At 42.3% G+C, this 21474-nt stretch overlaps 1 protein-coding gene across 1 annotated transcript in view; it reads right to left on the bottom strand.

Annotated features, from left to right (window-relative positions):
• LOC308319529 (uncharacterized protein) overlaps positions 1 to 21009 on the bottom strand; it is a gene marked incomplete at its 3' end in the record, with an annotated part of 40124 nt that extends 19115 nt beyond the window's left edge. The window contains exons 1-5 of the mRNA XM_080769634.1: positions 20921 to 21009; positions 14500 to 14600; positions 13285 to 13422; positions 10506 to 10643; positions 7054 to 7191 (exon numbers count right to left, since the gene is read on the bottom strand). Coding sequence (XP_080625760.1) covers positions 7054 to 7191; positions 10506 to 10643; positions 13285 to 13422; positions 14500 to 14600; positions 20921 to 20937 — 532 coding nt within the window. The 5' untranslated portion in view covers positions 20938 to 21009. The remainder of the gene's footprint in view (positions 1 to 7053; positions 7192 to 10505; positions 10644 to 13284; positions 13423 to 14499; positions 14601 to 20920) is intronic.
• Positions 21010 to 21474: the final 465 nt, after the last annotated feature.

Here is a 21474-nt window from a genome sequence, read left to right as displayed (position 1 = left end):
TACGAGCTTGTATAGGTCTGCTATTTTTTTATTATTATCGAAGAACCACTGACATAGAAACATAGCTTTAGATTGTGGGGGCCTAAATAATATAGTAGAAGCGTTTTATCAATATTTGATCAATGTCACCATGGTCCACACACTACACATTAAGAAGAATTTGTAGAGCACATTGCCAAAAGGGCAGGGGGTGCTCTAGCACCCCCTAGTGTCTATCTGTGCACGCCACTGATTATTGGCACGACAGTGTTATTTGCACACACACACACACACACACACACACAGTCACACACCACTACGGGTCTTCTGGGACCCACTAGGGTATTATTTCTTTTACACACAATGACAGAACCGAGTTTTTTTTATTTGTTTTTATTGGGCTTCGTGGGTTTAGAGGACTGTTATCCTTTCAGTTGCTGTTCGCTGTACGCATGGCTGCCAGTTCCCACCTGATGTTGTGTGGGAGTCCAGACTGCTCCAGACCGTACTGAATAACTGCTAGCTTACATAATGTCTTGAGGCTAGGACTGAAGTCTAAGACATACAGGTCATATCGTCTTCCAAAGAGGATGATACGTTCTCCCATCATGCAACAGCACATCCTATGCATCTGAGGCGGGCGTTTCCCCTTGGGCTCAACCTTCTTCCGGGAGAAGGTCTCTGGACTGAATTTCCACACATCATTTAGGTTTCCTCTCGTATCCATACCACCACATATGTACAGCTCTCCATTGTAGGTAAAGGCTGAATGATCCCAGCGTCCTGCTGGTAGAAGCTGTGGAGAAGGTGTGTCCAGCCAGAGGTTGGTCTCTGTGTCAAACACCCTGATGGTGTTGTAGTACTGATGACTCAACCATCCTCCAAATACAAACATCTTTGTCCCGATGATGGTAGCAGAGTGACGTTTTGAAAAAGGAGGTGGAGTTCCTCTGGTGTTAATTAAAGTCCAGACCATTGTGGTGGTGTCCAACTTGTACATGTCATTGTACTTGTCATTAGTGTGTTCAGTGAGCTGGGTGAATCCTCCATGAATAAACATGACCTTCCCCAAAACACAGGCTGAGTGGTCCCTCCTCTCCTTTGGAACGGTTCCAGAAACCTGTGGTTTGAACCATCTGTGGGCGTCGACATCAAATGCATAAAGCACATTGCAGTACGGATATCCTCCCCAGAGGTAGACAATATCTTCAATCAGCACAGCTGTGTGGCGCCGGCGCGCAGAGGGACCCTCAAGGTGAGGTTCTCCTGTTCCAGGGGTCACTGGGGTCAACCTCCTCCAGCATATAGACATAGTGTTGAAGACCTTAACTTCAATGTGATCTCTTCCCCTCTGGTTTCTGTCTCCTCCAAAGCAGTAGATCTCGTGTCCGACCACCACAGCAGCAGCCTGGTCCTCCCTATGTTCTCCTTCCAGATGTATCGTCCAGTGAAACATTTCAGCAGCTCCACCGTCAATGAGTGTTGACAACTAGTTTACAGATGAACTTGTTAGGATGAAGGCAGCTCGGTTTCCTCGTTGCAAGTCACTAACTGATGTTTAGAGTATCGGACAAGGCTTTATAAAGAACAATTACACCGTTGTGATGTCATTGCATGATTGCATCATAATGTAGGATGGCTAATATGGTCACGCAAGTTCCTACCCGGAAGGAGGAGTGAAATCGCCTGATGCGCTTTTGAGCAACTTAATGCAAGTGGACGGAAGGAGAACTCGGATGCCGTCTCTATTCATATATACTCTAAGGGGCAGACGCATGTTGTCTCAGTAAGACAGCCCCTCCCCCCTCTCCACAAGGTGGGGCTGAGTGCAGCAAAGCATCATGGTCATTGTAGTCTGGGCTACATGTTGTCTCAGTGAGACAGCCCCTCCCCCCTCTCCACAAGGTGGGGCTGAGTGCAGCAAAGCATCATGGTCATTGTAGTCTGGGCTACATGTTGTCTCAGTAAGACAGCCCCTCCCCCCTCTCCACAAGGTGGGGCGAGTGCAGCAAAGCATCATGGTCATTGTAGTCTGAACTACAGTGAGTGGATTGTGGTGGATGAGAATGTTTTATAATAGGTCTTCAACGGTTAAAAGAAAACCCGCTGGAAATCGCTGGCAACGGCAGCTAGAGACGATGTCTTACTCTGAGTTGAGTCTCAGAGAATTAAAAAATATATATTAAAAAACGGCATACTATAGCGCGCCGTTTTTCATCATTTTTGAGGATTTGAAAAAAATTACGAAATGACAAAAACGATGGGTTATAGCCCATGTTTTTTGAAATTTTGAAAAAAAAAGTTATCCTCGTTTCTCATCATTTTTTTTTTAAATTGCGGAAATTGAAAATTGCGGAAATTGCGAAAAATGCGGAAATTGCGGAAATTGCGGGAAAAATGCTGTGACTATGCGCCCACTGCGCAAAAAGCATGGAATTACGGATGTGTATATTACAGGAAAACTCCCGTTAAACTTTCCAACAAACTCCGGTAAACTCCCGAATTGTACCATCACACCTGTATATTATACCGTATATTAACTGTATATGTACCATCACACCTGTATATTACCGTATATTAACTGTATATGTATCATCACACCTGTATATTACCGTATATTAACTGTATGTACCATCACACCTGTATATTACCGTATATTAACTGTATATGTACCATCACACCTGTATATTACCGTATATTAACTGTATATGTTACAATATGTAACACTTTTACGGGACTTTTAGTACTCTGAGAACACACTGAGGGCTGAGACCCTCTTTTCCAGTGGTGCCGAGATTACAACACATCAACAATGTAAAATGGGGACGGGAGAAAACAAAACATAGATGAATAAAGTAAATTACTGGTAGTAATAGTAAAGGAACATTACATAGTGATCAACTCAATTAAAACAGGTAGGCTACAGTTGATATTTACCAACGTTGATATATCAAGTTGAAAGCGATATAGAGAAGGAAGAGAGCTGTACTTTGGTGAAGTCTGTAAGGTGTTCCAAGTATGTGGGGCAGCGCACTTGAAAGCAGATTTTCCAGACTTAGTCGAGGCATCAAATAATCTTTAGAGTGTGTAAATAATAGTCTAAACTAGAACTGCACTCTGTCGAGTCCGCCTCTTGAATGCTGACCCCCTTTTCACTCGCACTTTACAGCGTGAAGCTGCTTTGTAAAACTATGAACTGTGATGAATTGCTATTCATTTATTCAACATGAATTGTAACGTTTTGATGTCTGTACTTTTGTATCGTGTTCTGTCTGATTATGTGATGTGAATATGTGTATGTATCGTATGTATGTTTTTAGTGCACTGAAACAAATTCCAATCAACTCTGTTGACATGGCAATAAAGTCTTGAATCTTGATGTATGTGTAATTTGTAAATTGATTAGCAGTATACTGTGGTTACTTGATTGGGTCGTTTGATGCGTATGTCTCGTAGCAGAATATGACGTGATGAAGATATATGTACCAATGCCAGGGTATAACTGGCTCTCGATGGTGACGTAATAATGATGTTAAACACAATCAGTGCCGGAAGTGCATCAAAATAGAAGCTCCGGGGTGCCAGAGTTGTCTGATCGCTTTTACTCTGAAAGCCATGAACCGGAAACACTTTCTTAAAAAAGTTGACTTTACAAAGTGACCTCACAATCCCCGATCATGTTAATATATTTATATACGCTCCAAAAAGCGTTCATATTTTGCGGGAGAGACGGATGAGGAGCAGAAATGAAGCGCCAGCATATCGATGCTTTCATCACCACGGAGAGCGCCCTGGATGAGGAGATACGAGTCATTCTTTCCGCCGCGCTAACATGGGAGTCAATGACAAGCTAATAATTGCACAGAGCGTTAGCATACGGCAAGCGAAAAGCGAAATGCCAAAAAAGAAAATAGGAAAAATTCTGAATATTCTTATCTCGCCCCGTATCTTTGAGGGTGCGCTAGGACGGCCACACACGTCGAAGGCACCTCTCGGTTCCAATCCTTAAGACGGCCTGAGGCGTCCTGTGAACTGAAACGGTTAACTGACGATATGTTAACTGATGCTGAGCCAAACATATATGATGAATTAAAAGGCACTACATCCTTTGCCACATATATATATATGTATGTACAAATATAGCACTTTTCAGCTGTATGAGTAAAGGGTTTTTCCCCTATACGAGTCCTCGTGTTTGCCGTTCATCCTTTCGACTACACCCTTTGCCACAAAAGGTATATAAAGGGTTTTTCCACCTATGAGTCGTGTTTCCCGTTCATCCTTTCGAGTACACCCTTTGTACATTCAAAGGGTTTTGGTATGAGCCGTGTGTTCTTAAACTTAGACGACACATTTGACCATAACTTTTGACACATCGCAAGTTGAGAGCTTATTCAATTCAAACTTTATTAGCGAACTCTGGTCCATACACAATGTACAAAGGAATATACATAAAAGAAACACAACAGGCAATAAAAAGTGTCATTAAAAGGAATGTGAAATAGTACAAAACACAAGCATTTCAACCAGTGCACCCTTCTGGATGTACAGTGAACAGCTCATAGTGGGGTTTGAGAGTGCCACAACAATGTCGTTTTCAGATACATCCAGACGTTGCGTGGAATTGAACATTACAGTTTGACGGCCGCTAATTGTTTAATCAAACGATCGCCTCTGCTTAATACGCTAAACCCGCCTTTTGATTAGTGTGTTTAATTCGCCGTATATGATGAATTATACTGTCTATATCTCTGCTGTCAGGAATAATCTAAAATGTTCATTTATCAGATGAACATTTCAGGAAATGAAGAAAACCCTATATTTTGAAGATAACGCAATACTGCCTCATCAAAGTTGGTGTTGTGACTATATAACATTTTGCATATTAGATTTATTATAAGATGACCACTGGGGGGCAGTATAAAGCGGTGTGCAATATTCCTTAAATAATAACACATTCACGTTTGTTGAACAATGACTACATTTACAGGCAGTAGTGTTTGCTTGAGCATACAACTTACAACATTGTCCATAACCATCATCATCAGTCTCTCATCGGCAGGTATGAGTCTTCATAGCCTCGATACCCAGGCTTTCATTTCGTCTGCGCGAAAAATGAAAGCCTGGATTTACGCATGGGCCGCACTGGTCCAAAAGTGGGATCGCTCCAAATAATGTGACGTCAGGGCTCTGAGCGGTGTGCACCCCTCAAAATAACACCGTGAGGAAATCATTACCAGTGCAATTCAAACGAGGCTATGCGAGGAAAATGAGGAGAATGGCTGAAGAACCCACCACACCGTCTAAGAAAAAACCCAACGTGTGCCGACTCTGTGGAAATAACTTTGACAGTCCGTTAGAATGGTTTACTCCAGCAACCAGTGGTTTCTGCTTCTGGTCGACACAATACCAGTGCTGCACTGGGGGGGGGGGGGGGGGGGCTGACGGACAGATGGGTGAACCAATCAGGGTGCACGTTTTTCTAGCCGCGGCCCTCCCATCTAGGCCAGAAATGTCTAGCGTTAGCTCAGGCTAGAGTCTTCATATCTCCTTTAAGTTGATCCTTTATTCGACTGCACACCCTTTGCCTCAAACTGTATATGTAAATTTTATTTTTTTCACCTGTATGAGTCCTTATATGCTTTTTTATTATTTTTTAGATCACCCTGATTATTACAGACCTTACCACAAACTGTACAAGTAAAGGGGTTTTCCCCTGTATGAATCATCATGTGCCTTTTTAGTTGACCACGTTTCACTACAGCCTTTGCCACAAACTGTACAATGTAAAAGGCTTTTCACCTGTATGAGTCATCATGTTTTCTTTTTAGATTACTCGTTTGCCACCTGTATGAGTCATCATATGTGATTTTAGATTACTTGTGTTTGCACAGCCTTTACCACATACTGTACAAGAAAAGGGCTTATCTCCTGTATGAGTCCTCATGTGCCTTTTTAGTTGACCCTTTTCACTACAGCCTTTGCCACATACTGTACACGTAAAGGGTCTTTCACCTGTATGAGTCATCATGTGTGATTTTAGATGACTTTTTTGACTACAGCCTTTGCCACAAACTGTACAAGAAAAGGGCTTATCTCCTGTGTGAGTCCTCATGTGTCTTTTCAGTTCACTCTTTTGACCACAGCCTTTACCACATACTGTACAAGAAAAGGGCTTATCTCCTGTATGAGTCAGCATGTGTGCTTTTAGATGACCTTTTTGACTACAGCCTTTGCCACAAACTGTACAAACATAGGGTTTCTCTCCTGTATGACTCCTCATGTGCATTTCTAGCTGAGCGTTTACAATAAAGCCTTTGCTACAAACTGTACATGTGAAACGCTTGTCAACTGTACGAGTCACCCTATGGGTTTTAAGATCACTTGTGTTTGCACAAGTACTCATGTGGTATTTTAGTTGAATTGAGTTTACACAGCCTTTACCACATACTGTACAATGAAAGGGCTTTTCCCGTTTACGATTCATATGAGTCTTCATGTGTCTTGCTAGATCCCAACAGCCTTTGCCACATTCTGTACATGTAAAGGGCTTTTCACCTGTATGACTCATCATGTGTGCTTTGAGATGACCTTTTTGACTGCAGCCTTTGCCACAAACTGTACACGTAAAGGGCTTCTCACCTGTATGACTCATCATGTGTTGTTTTAGATAAGCTAATTTACTACAGCCTTTGCCGCAGACAGTACAGGCATAGGGTTCATCAGATTCAGAACAGTGTGAAGAGAGGGGCAGGTCAATATCCATTGGTTGTGACGGTACCCAGGACTCTATGTAAGCTTGTGTTTTCATGTGTTCAGTTGAGCTACTGGCTAGAGGCTCTGTCTCTGTGTTGTCATCACCTTCTTCTTCTTCTTCTTCTTCACTGTCATCTGTGTCAGTTTCAGAGCAGCGTGATGAGAGGGGCTGGTCGATATGTTTGGGGTGTGATGACACCCAGGACTCTATGTAAGCTTGTGTTTTCATGTGTTCAGTTGATGTACTGGCTAGAGGCTCTGTCTCTATGTTTTCATCTTCTTCACTTTTCACTGATAGAAATGTCAACATTGACCCACCAGCCTCTTCTGGTCCTAGTAGCAGCTCCTCTTGTTCCTCTTTAATCTGTGGAGGTTGTGGTTCCTCCTGGACCAGACTGGAGCTCCTCTCCTCTTCAGGGGAAACCTCCTCTTTACACTCAGGGAGGTGCAGGAAGTCTAGGAGGAAAAAAGGAAACAAGAGAAAAAAGGAAATGTTTAAGTTATAAATGTTTTATTGTCCATGCAGTGTAGTGTTACCTCTGTCTGAATACAATTAACATTTGTCTTAAAATTTTGAATTTAATAATTGATTATTAAAACTTTCCCTCCCATTCACGAGTTAATCGATGTAGAACAGCTTCCCTTCCGCTCACAAGTTATTCGTTATTATAGTTATTACCAGGTGTTAATTGTATAATTTGCGATTTTAATACGTTTTAAGACTTACAGGGTTTCCATCGGACAGAGTGTGATAGGTGACGCGTTCGGATGAACGCAAAAACATCCGTCGCACTGACTTGCAAAGGCTTCTGGGAAATTGAGGCCCGATGCATTCCAATGGCAATGGTGGCGAGCAATGGGTGGCTCAGGCTGATATGGTTCCCGTTTCGCATTTGAGTAAATGGTGCGCTGTGACTGGTCAGTCGCTGTGATTGACAGCCTACACCTAAACCTAACCCTAACTTCAGTAAAACTATACCTAAACCTAACCTTAACCTCAGTAAAACTATACCTAAACCTAACCTCAGTAAAGCATACCTAAACCTAACCTCAGTAAAACTAACGCAGTGGCTGGAGGGCGTTTCCAAGAACGCGAATGCGAAACGAATACCATATTAGCGTGGCTCGGTCCTACGCTCTGTGTTATCGATCGTCAGTTTGGATTATTTTTCAACACGACAAAGGATCACACCGTTGTAATACAAGGTTTCAACCCGACAGAGAGGAACTCATCTAATCAATTTTGTAATAAAAAGGGGAAAGACATGTATATTAAAATAATTACACCCGTGTGAAGTGAAGGGTGATCTTATAATTGTACTTCATCATGACGTAAACTAGACACTATGCCTTTTTGCTCAGACACTATGAAGTAAAATTCATTGGCAATTTCATTTGTTTGTTTAAGACAAAGTTTGTGGACGGTAACTAAAGGCTGTAGGAGGGGCTAGCGCCCCTCAAAAATGACAAACACCAGTGTAATAAGAATCAGACACTAATTGTAAATTGTGTTCACTTTATTTAGTAATGTGGATATTCAGACATTACTCAGATCGCTTATGTGAAAATAAAGTATTTGCTACTATTCATCACTTTTACCCTGTATGAATCCTCATAACTTCAGATGTGCATTTGTGACCCAAGCATTTTTTGCCACAAACTTTCAACTAAAGGTTTTCTTAACCCTGTACGAGTCTCCATGTGTCCTTTTAGATAAGACTTTTGACACACATGTACAAATAAAAGGGTTTTCACACATATGAGTCCTCATGTGTGCCGTTAATTGGCACAGCTTAGGACAGCACAAATATGGGGTTTACCCCTGTACGAGTCATTAAGTGTGCTTTTAGTGCACTCGCTTGACTCCATCCTTTGCCACATATTGTACAAATACAGGGCTTTTCACCTGTACGAGTTCTTCCATGAATGGTTACTTATAGTAGAAAGCCTGTACCACAGACTGTACAAGAAAAGGGTTTTTCCCCCTATACGAGTCCTCATGTTTGCAGTTGATCCTTTCGACTACACCCTTTGCTACAAAATGTATATATACGTAAATTATTTTTCACCAGTATGAATCATCATGTGTTTGGAGTTCATTCTTTTGACTACACATTTTGCCACAAAATGTACATTCAAAGGGTTTTTCACCTTTGAGTGAGTGATGTGTTTTTAGATGACTTTTGACCAAAACGTTTGCCACATACACAAGGTACAAACGGAACAGACAAAGGAAACACGACAAAAGTCACTAAAAGGACGTAGTACAAAACTCAACCCACAGGCAGTTCCTAAAGTATGCATAGCGTGAACAGCTCAGTGGGGTTTGTGCCTCCACGATGCCGTTTACAGATACATCCAGACGTTGCAAAAGCCGTTTTTGAAGAAAACCTTATATTTTGAAAACAAATCTATAATGTCTCAAAGTTGGCATTGTGCCCATTGCCTACATATATATTGTGCAACTTTGCAAACTTTGCATAGGCTACGAGATTTCTTATAAAATGACCACAGGTGGGCAGTATAAAGCAGTGTGCAATATGGATAAAAATAATGACATGCACTGTAGTTGAACGATGACTACATTTAAAGGCAGACGTGTTTGCTTGAGCATACAACTTACAGCATTGTCCATAAATATCATCATCAGTCATCTGGTTTTCCGCAGGTATGAGTCTTCATATGTCTTTTTAGTTGATCCTTTCGACTACACCCTTTGCCACAAACTGTACATGTAAAGGGTTTTTCACCTGTATGAGTCCTTATATGCTTTTGTAGATCACCCTGATTGTTACAGCCCTTACCACAAACTGTACAAGTAAAGGGTTTCTCCCCTGTATGAGTCCTCGTGTGCCTTTTTAGTTGACCCTTTTCACTACAGCCTTTGCCACACACTGTACACGTAAAGGGCTTTTCACCTGTATGAGTCATCATGTGTGATTTCAAATGACTTTTTTGACTACAGCCTTTGCCACAGACCGTACAAACATAGGGTTTCTCCCCTGTATGACTCCTCGTGTGTCTTTCTAGAGCAGCGGTTCCAACACAGACTTTGCCACAAACTGTACACGTAAAAGGCTTTTCAACTGTATGAGTGATCATGTGGCTCTTTAGCTGAATTGAGTTTATACAGCCTTTACCACATACGGTACAATAAAAGGGCTTTTCTCGTGTGCGCGCCAAATGAGTCATCGCGTGTCTCTCTAGACTCGACTTATTAACACAGCCTCTGCCACATACTGTACACGTTACGGTACATACAGGCTTTTCACCTGTATGAGTCCTCATGTGATAATTCAGTCCAGCTTTGGTGAAACCTTTGCCACAAACTGTACATGTAAAGGGCTTTTCACCCGTATGAATCATCATGTGAGCATTTAGATAACCTTTACTGAAACTTTTGCCACAGACTGTACAAGAATCCTCAGATTCAGAACAGTGTGAAGAGAGGGGCAGGTCAATATTGGTTACTTGTGACGGTACCCAGTGCTCTATGTAAGCCTGTGCTTCCATGTGTTCAGTTGAGCTACTGGCTAGAGGCTCAGCCTCTGTGTTGTCATCACCTTCTTCTTGTTCTTCTTCACTGTCATCTGTGTCAGTTTCAGAACAGTGTGATGACAGGGGCTGGTCGATATTTGGCTTTAAATGTACCCAGGACTCTATGTAAGCTTGTGTTTTCATGTGTTCAGCTGATGTACTGGCTAGGGGCTCTGTCTCTGTGTTTTCATCTTCTTCACTTTTCACTGCTAGAAATGTCAACATTGACCCACCAGCCTCTTCGGGTCCTAGTAGTAGCTCCTCTTGTTCCTCTTTAATCTGTGGAGGTTGTGGTTCATCCTGGACCAGACTGGAGCTCCTCTCCTCTTCAGGGGAAACCTCCTCTTTACACTCAGGGAGGTGCAGGAAGTCTAGGGAGGAGAAACAGAAAACATGAGAGAACAATAATTCATCTTTTGAAGTTTATTGATGATGACATGGATGACAGCACACTGGATGAAGCGTATCCTGTGGTTGCACACACTTCTCTACAGCCTAAGAAGAGTGCCTTGGAGGAGCTGTTTGCAGAGGAGGAACAAGAGATGCGCACCATCCAGCCAAACGGGGTGACCACCACTCAAGAGTGTTGGCCAAGACATCAGTCTTTACAGAAACCTACTAGTGTGTCTATAGCCCACCACACACCGGTTGCGTGCGCCGCGCGGCGGACACAGCCGCCTCCATTATTTTCAATGAACCTATCGCACACCGGCTCCGTCCGCCGCGTCGCCTGGCGCGCCGATAGAACACGGTTCTATTTTCCAGGCGGCAACGCGGCGCGCCGCAGACGGTGTGTGATGGGCTTATGATAGAAAAAACCCTGTCCTGTGGTGGTGGGGTTAAGAGAGACAGCCTGCCACTGCTAGTTGAACTGTCTAACAGCTACCTTTGTGTTCAGGCCTCCTCCAGCCCAGGGCTCCAGATTAACGGCGTCCCGGGGACTGTAAAATATCTATTTGGGACTTACATTTATCTCATTCGGGACGGTTTCGGGACTAGAGGAGTTGCGCTGCAAAGACCTTTTTGCAGTGACGTCAGTCAGACAGTTGACAACAACAACAACAACAACGCACACACTACCGTTCACCCAAAGGAATGATAGAAATTATATTGCTTTTGCCCCGTGGATGGGACATTTAGATCGGTGGATAAAACTAAGCGTGGATAAAACCATGGTTGTGTGCTACAGAAAGGTTCCATATGGACATGGGGCTACACTACACCAACGTTTAACGTTAGCTTCCATGCTAGGCTTGCTAGCTGGCATCGACGACATTAAATAATATGTTGGTGTATATCCTCTGAAGCAACAGATTTTTTTCTAATGCTCAGATTGTTCTGGAATTGCTGCCCCAACACTGTATGCACTAATGCACCCAAAACGCTCTCATTCCACAGTTTATATTGATTGTATTCTTTCTTCTCAGTATTCCCCCTAATAAAGTAGTTTTTATTTGTTGTCTCATTACACCAATCATGTAATAGACATTTGAGTATTCATGGAATACCTGCATTGCTGCACGTTGATCTGTTGGTCTTGATCAAGTAGCCAAACCACCAAAGTTTAATAAGCTACTGTAGTCACTATTCATTGATTCACTGGTACACCAACACAATAAAATCCATTTCAAAATAAATATCACTGTTCTCAGGTCGAATATTGATATGCGATTAAAATGTGATTAATTTAGATTAATTAATTAAAAAGCCTCTAATTAATTCGATTAACATTTTTAAGCAAGCCCTATTTTTCATCTGGGAGCATTTTGACTAAATCAGTGTATCTACAGAAGAAACATGAAGCCAGACAAATAATGTACTGCATGTATTGTATTTCTATTACAACAGGAATACAGTTATTCATTTAGCAATTTCAGTGGTGCTTTTTTTGTACCGGGACGGTATACATTTACTTTGTGACGATTCAAATTGTATTCTGGGACGGTTCCGGGACGTTGTTGTAAAAGGTTAGTCTGGAGCCCTGCTCCACCCCCTCAGAGAGGGTGATACCATCAGCCTGGAGCGATCCAGGCTCATGCCTGACAAGGCAGACATGTTGATCTTTCTGCAGAAAAACACCCAAGACATTTGTCTTCTATAAAAAAAAATGTATTTATATCCCAGTTGGAAGTTGAAGTAGTCTGGGCCATTTGTTGCATGTTAAATGGTGCATTGTAGTAATTTGACTGCATTTGTTGCATGTTTTGACTTTTGAACTTGTGTATTTGGACTGATTTATTTTTAAACGGATGTCCAAAAATGTATGTGTGTGTGTGTACGTTGAACTGTTTATTGGCATACAAACTCACAACTGGCCAATACAAAAAAGGCTCAAACAGGTCAAACTGTATTGTCTCCCATCTTTCCACAAAATAGCAAATTCTCGCTAGTGGCCTCAATAAGGACTCGATAAGGTGATTTTATCAAACAAGATTAACGAGCTCAATCCCTAGTCCTCGTGTCTTTTTACTTCACCCTTTGCCACAAACTGTAAGTAAAGTAAAGGGTTTCCCCCCCAGTACGAGTCATCATGTCTTTTTAGTTCACCCTTTTGACCACAGCCTTTGCCACAAACTGTACAAATAAAGGGTTTTTCCCTAGTATGAGTCATCATGTCTTTTTAGTTCACCCTTTTGACTACAGCCTTTGCCACAAACTGTACATGAAAAAAGGTTTTTCACCTGTATGAGCGACCATGTGTGTTTTTAGATTAATCGCGTTTACATAGCCTTCATCACATACTGTACAAGAAAAGGGCTTTTCTCGTGTACGACTCATTCGAGTCATGTGTCTTTCTAGAGCCGACTTTTGACTACAGCCTTTGCCACATACTGTGCATGTAAAGGGCTTTTCACCTGTACGAGTCATGTATGATTTTAAATTACTTTCATGACGGCAACCTTTGCCACAAACTGTTGTGCTTGTGTTCAGTTGAGCTACTGGCTAGGGGCTCTGTCTCTGTGTTTACATCATCTTCACTTTTCACTGCTAGAAATGTCAACATTGACCCACCAGCCTCTTCTGGTCCTAGTAGCAGCTCCTCTTGTTCCTCTTTAATCTGTGGAGGTTGTGGTTCATCCTGGAGCAGACTGGAGCTCCTCTCCTCTTCAGGGGGAACCTCCTCTTTACACTCAGGGAGGTGCAGGAAGTCTAGAGGGGAGAAAGAAAGATAACAAGAGGGAAACATAATGAAATGTTGGAAGTTTATTATTGTCCATGCAGTGTAGCGTTACTTCTGCTTTAATTAAATTGTAATTATGGTCAAATTGGGCATGCCTGAAAAATAACTCCATATATGGGCATAAAATGGACACAGACATAACTAGAACTGCACTCTGTCGAGTGCATACTTCCGACCGCTACAAACTGTCAAATCTCAGCAATGACTACTTACGTCATCATTGAGAGCTAGTTATACATATACTATGTATATGTAATTTGTAAGTTGATTAGCGGTATACTGTGGTTACTTTGCGCCGTACGCACCGTCCCAGCCGTCCCGCCAGTTTTGATGCGTACGCACCGTCCCAGCAAATTGTGCCTGACACTCAGCCTGAATTTTCATTTCGTTTCACTCCATTATTCAGTCTGAACGCCCTCCCATCTACAACCGTTTCTGGGATGGGCGTTGCCAAAGAGGCAGTCTTCGGTGATTGGTTCATACCAACCAATCAGAATAGTAGGAAAGCAGATGGCATTGTGTCAATCATGTGGCTATGGCTAACCTGTTTGCTAACCAAACAAACAAAGCCAACGAGCGCTACTAGTATGTAAACAAAAGCGGTAAAATATGTCGGATGATGATGTTTATAAAATCGCTCGTGTCTGTAAAGAAATTATTTATCATACGTCGATTTAATAGCCAGATTGATACGGCCGTGAGTTACCGCAGTGGGGGCAGCCATGTTTGTTTGTGTCTGGACGGCACTGTTGTTTGACGTCATCGAGTTGAAACGACGCTGATTCGTCGGTTGGATTTCCAACCGAGTCTGAGATCTCCTTCGGGAGCGTCACCAGACCCTAATCGCCTGAAAATACATTTTTAATGTGGCTAGCGATTCAGGGGCTGGAGCCAGGCTAGCCTGATACGGCAGTGGTGCCAGATTACATACATCTGCCCTACATGCATGGCTTGCATGCACAATTGCACACACACACACACACACACACACACACAGACCTGCCACCTGCAAAGCAAATAGATATCCACCAAGCTTTCACTTTTACCTCTTATTCGGTTCTTATTCATTGATGAACTGTCAGTCTGGCAGGAGACTGCCGGGGTCTGGCTATCCATATTGACAGTCGATGTGCGGTGGCCTCGCGTCCTGTTGGGATAGCAGGACAGGAACAAAAACGTGTCAAACCCAACCTTGACATCAGATTATTAATATGACATATGGTATTAGTGTAATTTCTTCATTCAGAGCATTCATACGAGGTTTCCACTGGACACACACTGGTCTGATGAACCCATTCTGACCTGAGATCAGATTCTAAAAATGTCGGTCGTTCTAGGATTTTTCAAAAATAGCAGACCTACAAGCTCGTAGCGCGCCACTCGGTGGCGCGCTATGAGCTTGTAGATCTGCTATTTTTCAATAGCTAAAGCACAACATGATGCCGACACCAAAATGGGTTCCCGTTTCAGAATGGGTTAAAGTCCCTGTTCTCTCTGGCGAGGGGCACGGATCTGAGTGCAGGACTGAGCATGTCAAAACTTCCATTTAGGAAGCACAGATGTACGGGCCACATGAAAACAGGTGGTGTGATGAATTACCACCCGTCAATTGTGTGCCCCAAACGTTTGTGCTTCCAGAACATCAACTCAGAGACGGGAGACGGGGCTGGGCCAACTGGCGCTCTGGGCAACCCCCGCCTCTGAGGCCATGTATTACTTGTCCCTGCCTATAAGGTGCTCAAGTTTACTATAACTAGATTATTACACGATAAACATCAACACTGACACATTTATTTAGAACACACCCAAATCAAATCATGTGTGCTCAATCAATTGTTCGAATCAAAGCAAATGGCATAAACAATATTACTTCTACAAAAAACATACAAGTTAGTTACAAGGCTGCATTCTGTCACGTGTGCCATGGCGTTACCGTGTCTATGCTCGGACGCAAACTAAGTATGTGCGTCGCTGTGTGCACACTGGTGTACTGTATAAACACCCATTTAGACCTGAGCACGATTCTACAAATGTCTTCTAAATCCTGACAGTTTTCTGAAAAACCCACGTGTCTATGTCAGTCGTTCTCAAACTATTTCATGTCAAAGAGCTCCAGAATTAGCTGTATTTGGCCACGGACCCCCATCTAAAAATATGTTGTTCCAGGGACCCCCCCAGAAGCAAAGATTTGAGTTAAAAACATAATATATATATCCAAAGATATCCACCACATTTTCATGATTTAAAAAAAAGATACAAGCTCGTAGCGCTACGAGCTTGTAGATCTGCTATTTTTCAACAGCTAAAGTATAACATAATATATAAAACACCAAAAGGGGTTCCCGTCCAGAATGGGTTAGTGCCACAGGCTGATCACCTGCATGCCTCGTTCCAATGATGAAATATTTATCCAAAAGTAGCTCAGACCAAGTACTGAGTCCACACATTAACATACTTTTCAGATGGTATTATAAATATATTTAAATATTTAGATTTTCCTAAGCTGTATGTATGCCATGATCATCAAGATTAAGTGAATTAAATAATTCACTTCATGCGATCTATAATAGAGCGTCGCAGTCCCGCCCCGCTCGAGAGACCCGGAAAATAAATCCCTGTTCAATTTCCTCATAGACTTTTCAGAAAGTATTTATTTAAAGACGTTTATACGCCGCGGACAAAGACAACTCTTGTCGTGACCAATCATGATAACAAACAAAACATTTCGGGCCAAACAAATAATTAGAAAGTAGAAAAAAACGGCAGGTTACAACACTTTTTTTGTTGTTTTTCTTCTTTGTAATTATTTGTTTGGTCCAAAATATTGTGTGTGTTGTCATGATTTGTCACGACAAGAGTTGGCTTCGTATACGACGCTTAAAAGGTCTTTAAATAAAAACGTTTTGAAAAGCCTATGGAGAAAATTAATGGAGAATCATTTCCTGGGCCACTCGTCGTTCTGCAACGCTCTATAGGCTATATGAACGTTTATTTTTGTATTATATAAGAAAGCAATGTGCAATGCCCAAAGACAAGGCAGTGTTACTGTGTAGACCAGGGGTGTCAAACTGGTGTAAGATGTATCTGATATTGATTAATATGGGGGGTGGGTTCAATTAATCGATTATTAATCGGCAGAGCTGTCGACTATTGTCAACATATTCCCCAATTTCCACAGATTATGGGGTGAATGAATGTGGCCAGACCCATCTTCTCGTTCTGTCATAGTGACATTGTCCTGCATCAGATCATGTCCAAATCAGGTTCTCCAATCTCCAGTAGCCTCTTCAGTATTTTTAAGATTTTTTGAGTGGTGCAACCACTCCCTTACGGAGCTATGTGTGTGGCTGGCTGGGTCTGAGCACTATGTGTGTGTGTGTGGCTGGCTGGCTGGCTGGGTCTGAGCATACATAGACAGATAGATAGATTATAGCAGTGACTGACTGAGACATCGAGCGTGCGTGTGCAACTGGTTGTGGCCCCCATCAAGTGACCTTTTGACCAATGCGGCCCTCGCCCCAAGTTGAGTTCGACACCCCTGGTTTAGACTATAGCAACAATAACTTGTAAAATACTATTCTATTCCTATGTTCCATTCTATTCCAAATGTTGCGCCAAATGTTTTGCTACACCACCTATCCCGGGACATAAGATCACGCTGCAGCGCATTGTGAGCTTGCAGATCTGCCATTTTTGTCACATACTCGTACACAGTAGACTGCAATCACGCTGCTAGTTTGGTGAACAACGATATGCTACATATTTTGTATACATGGGTTGGAAAACGTTTTCATTAAAGGACCACTTCACCACTTTTCAACGTATCTTCATATAATAGGTCCTCACTAATAATCATGATAAAATGGCACGATTTTTGTTCTACTCAGTCTGTGTCTCATATAGGAGAGCTGTGGGCAGTTTAGAAACCGTCTTCCAGTGACATCATCATTAGGCAGATTATTATTTAAAAAATATTTTTTTACAAAAATGTTTAGATTTTCATTATCGTGAGAACGATGGCTTCCATTTTCGCATTGCAACTTTTCAGGACTAGAAAGCCTGCAGTTTCTATTAGCTTGTGTTCCCCATCGATGATGTCACTGGAAGACGGTTTCTGAACTGCCCCTCCTATGAGACACAGACTGAGTAGAAAAAAAACTGCGCCATTTTTTTCATGATTATTAGTGAGGACCTATTATATGAAGATATGTTGAAAAGTGGTGAAGTGGTCCTTTAACAAAATCAATAGCCAAAACAATGCATATAAGCATATAGCCAAGTATTTTCCAGGGCCCATGATAAATTCCAAAAGTTTTCCAGGACTGGAAAATCATTTCTTATTTTTCAACTTTCCAATTTCTAGGAATGTCATGACCGTGGGGACCCCGTCTCCAAAGATAGCTGCTCTAAAAGCTACAAGCTCACAGTGCCTCGTTGTTCGGCTAACATTCTATTTGGGGTCCCGGTCTCCCGGACCCCCTGTAAGGTGTAACGGTTTAACTGGAGTCCATGTTAACTAGTTTCGTCTTTCACTGATCAGGAAGGGGGCGGAGCTATCTTCTCCTATTCTTTTCAATAAAGATCATTAAAAATCCATCCGATTGTTTGTGGAATCTCACCTGTATGAAACAGTGACAACATGCACTTATAAAACACGGTTGGAATGATGAAAATTTTAAAGTGTGGGAAGTGGGATTCGAACGGTCTTTGCAATGAACCGAAACAACCTGGGGAGCTGTGCGCTACCCGTCACGCTATGATGCTCTGACTACTGCTGTAGGAGACGATCTATTTGGTCTTGGGGTGAACTTGGGGACAGTGTAGTCACACAGTTATCTTGTGACTCTGTTTTTTTTAACAAATATAAGCATAGTTGTAGAAACAAGTCAATGATGTTGGTATAGTCACACCATGAAACACAAACTCTTCTGTGGAGACTGACAAATGCAGAATAGCGTATTCATCTTTTCATTTGTAAATCTCGAGCAAAAAACTGAGTACACTGTGCAGCACCACCTGCTGTTGCCTAGCAGGCAGTGCAACATGTCAACTTGTGACTGTGATATATGGTGTAGTCACACCATATGAAACAAACTCTTGCCATTGCAATCAATGAAAATATCCACAGGGAAATAGGAAATACAAGGACAAAAGTGTAAAAGTTGTTACATCCTCAAGATGCCATGCTAAATAGCACAATCAACGTCAGCTATTCAACAAGCATGAACATGTACAAGGAGACCATATTCAAACCTTGTTCTCTTGCAGTAGGCTACTACACAACATACCTACACAAAAAATACCTGAGTGCCACACAGTGCTTTTGTCAGACTTAACATAACACAAGAGTTTCATGGTGTGACTATGGTTATATTTGTTTTAAAAAATCCAGTCACAAGATAACATGGCATGTTGTGATTCACCTGGACAGACACACATAAGATCAAATAGATCGTCTCCTACAGCAGTTGTCAGCGCATCATAGCGTGACGGGTAGCGCGCAGCTCCCCATGTTGTTTTGGTCCATTGCAAAGACCGTTCGAATCCCACTTCCCACACTGATATTTTCATTTATTTTCATCATTCATTCCAACTGTGTTTTATAAGTGCATGTTGTCTGCACTGTTTCATACAGGTGAGATTCCACAAACAATCGGATGGATATTTATCGATCTTTATTGAAAAGAATAGGAGAAACAACATCTGTGAAAGACGGCTCATGAACGCGCCGCAAAGCCATCCCAGGAACAGTTAACATGTACTCCAGTTAAACCGTTACACCGGTTTAGTCTGTTTATTGTGAGAGGGTTTTCACTTTCAGTCACTCTTTTGTTTCTCCGCCATATAAAACTAGTTGCGTTCCCAATAAGGAACAGCAATACGACTCCGGTGTTGAGAATGAGAGCACAACGTTTACCATCTGTAGCTCTTTAGTAGGCTTACCATACGTCCTCTTTTGGGGGGCTGTCCGGGCAGTCCGGGGGGGTTTTATAAATTCCTTCAAATGTCCGGGGTTTTACACGTATCGCCTGTATATGTATCGCAACGCAGACCAATGTGTATTACAATGCACGTTCAATGGTTCGTAGTGGAAAAACACTGTGAGAGGTGGACTTTCAGCCCGAAACCCGGAATGTGTGTTATTCATAACTCTGCAGCGCTGAGTCTGACAGCACTGGTCCCGACCGCAGAGCAGAGCAGAGAAAGGCTCGCTGGCTGCTCTGCTGTCTGCAGATAGACTGTTGTGCTCTCCGTGAGGAAAGCTTGACATGCCAAAGAACTATCTCATCATCATTGACATGCAGAAAAAGTAGGCTACTGTTTTCTCAGCTTTGTGACTGACCAATGAGAAGCAAATTGTATTGTCTAATGTCTGCAAAGGAACTATGTGTCTGTCACAAATAAAAGTTCTGTCCTGCAAGCCAATGTCATGTCAACAACACAGACAAGGCAGCTATGCAAATTAAATTGACCCAATATTATTTTGTACAACCTACAGTAGCAAAGCATATAAGATAATGGTTTGGAGAATAGGCTGGTCTCTCTTTTTACAAGAGATAAGCCATTGCATACAGGTTCTTAAACTTTTTAATTTCAAGGACCCCCATAACTCTGAGAGTAAAACCAGATGGACCCATAAGAGTCCCATTTGATTCCATTTGTACAGTATCAGAGTTAAAAGTTATAAAAGGGTCCATTTGGTTCCATTTGTACTAGTACACTCTCAGAGTTACAGACCTGTAAGGGTCCATGATTTGGTTCCATTCGTACACTCTCAGAGTAACAGACCTGTAAGGGTCCATTTGGGTCCATGTGTTACACTCTCAGAGTTACAGACCTATAATGGGTCCATTTGGAACCCCCTCAAGGAACCATGAGGGTCCCTGGATCACACCTTTGAGAGCCACTGCTTTAAATAAATACATAACTAATATAGAGCATATTTGATCAAATTTAGGAGCCAAACTTTTTTGACAAATTAATTTAATTCAAACAGAACCACGCACGCACGACACATGCATGCGCACATGCACGTGCGCATGTGTCCTCTTTTTGGTCATTCAGAATAATATGGTATGCCTATCTTTAGAAATACTGTTTTGGACAACAATACTGCGAAAGGGGTTTTCGCCACTGCTTTTGGAGGGCTCGACCCATTTCGCCCGATGCAGGGAAACCTTTGGTAGCTCTGGTCCAGCCCATAGCCCTAATGCTAGCACTAGGGCTATGGACCACCAGAGCTAGCTTTCAACGGAACCTCTTCTAGGATCCAAGGAGGGTGACGGTGACTGAGGTTCCAAACGGGGCTGTTGATTCACTACTAGGCCGAGGCCCGCCGCGGCTAGCTAGCAGCAAGGCAACGTTAGTATGAATATAGCCCGATGCTAGCGCACTGGACTAATGTCGTACTCGTACAAACACAATGATATTTTTTTACAGACTAGTATATGAAGCAAAGACGCTCACCTGAAAGACTGGATCATACAAACATATTCCAAAGGAGTTCGGTGACGTATTATCAAAGTAAATATACAGTAGTGCTCTCTCGTTTTGGGACGGGGCTGTGTAATATGATCTCTGTCGCAAATGAATGCTGAGAGACGAAGGAGGATGGGACTATATGTCCAGAGTAATCTAGTCAGAGAGTGGCGACGCCACCATTGTAACAGTGGAATGCGGAAGTGCTCATTCTATCTCAGTGGGATAGTTCCAATGTTTGGAACTATAGCCCATAGCAACACCCATGCAGAGCCATATCCCATTATCCCGCTTTGAGGCGAAATCAAAGCATATCTCTTACTGCATAATTATCACATTGCTTGAAACCGCGGGCCACACAATTTATGTAGGAAATAAAGACATATCCGTGAGGCGAGCAGTGTTGCGACTTTGGGTATTCCCCCCCCCTGTAAAGTTGCTTGTAAATTATTGGTAGTTGCGGCTTGCGGTTTTTTGGGGACTTCTTTCTAAAGTGTATATTAGTATAGTGTAGTTGCTTAATGGCCTTAAGTTGTTTCTAA

The sequence above is a fragment of the Protomyctophum bolini genome (genome assembly GCF_963924005.1).
Source record: "Protomyctophum bolini genome assembly, chromosome: 8".
Lineage (NCBI taxonomy): Eukaryota > Metazoa > Chordata > Actinopteri > Myctophiformes > Myctophidae > Protomyctophum > Protomyctophum bolini.
The sequence above is the reverse complement of the archived record's forward strand: the minus strand, read 5'-3'. Positions and strand labels throughout refer to the sequence as shown.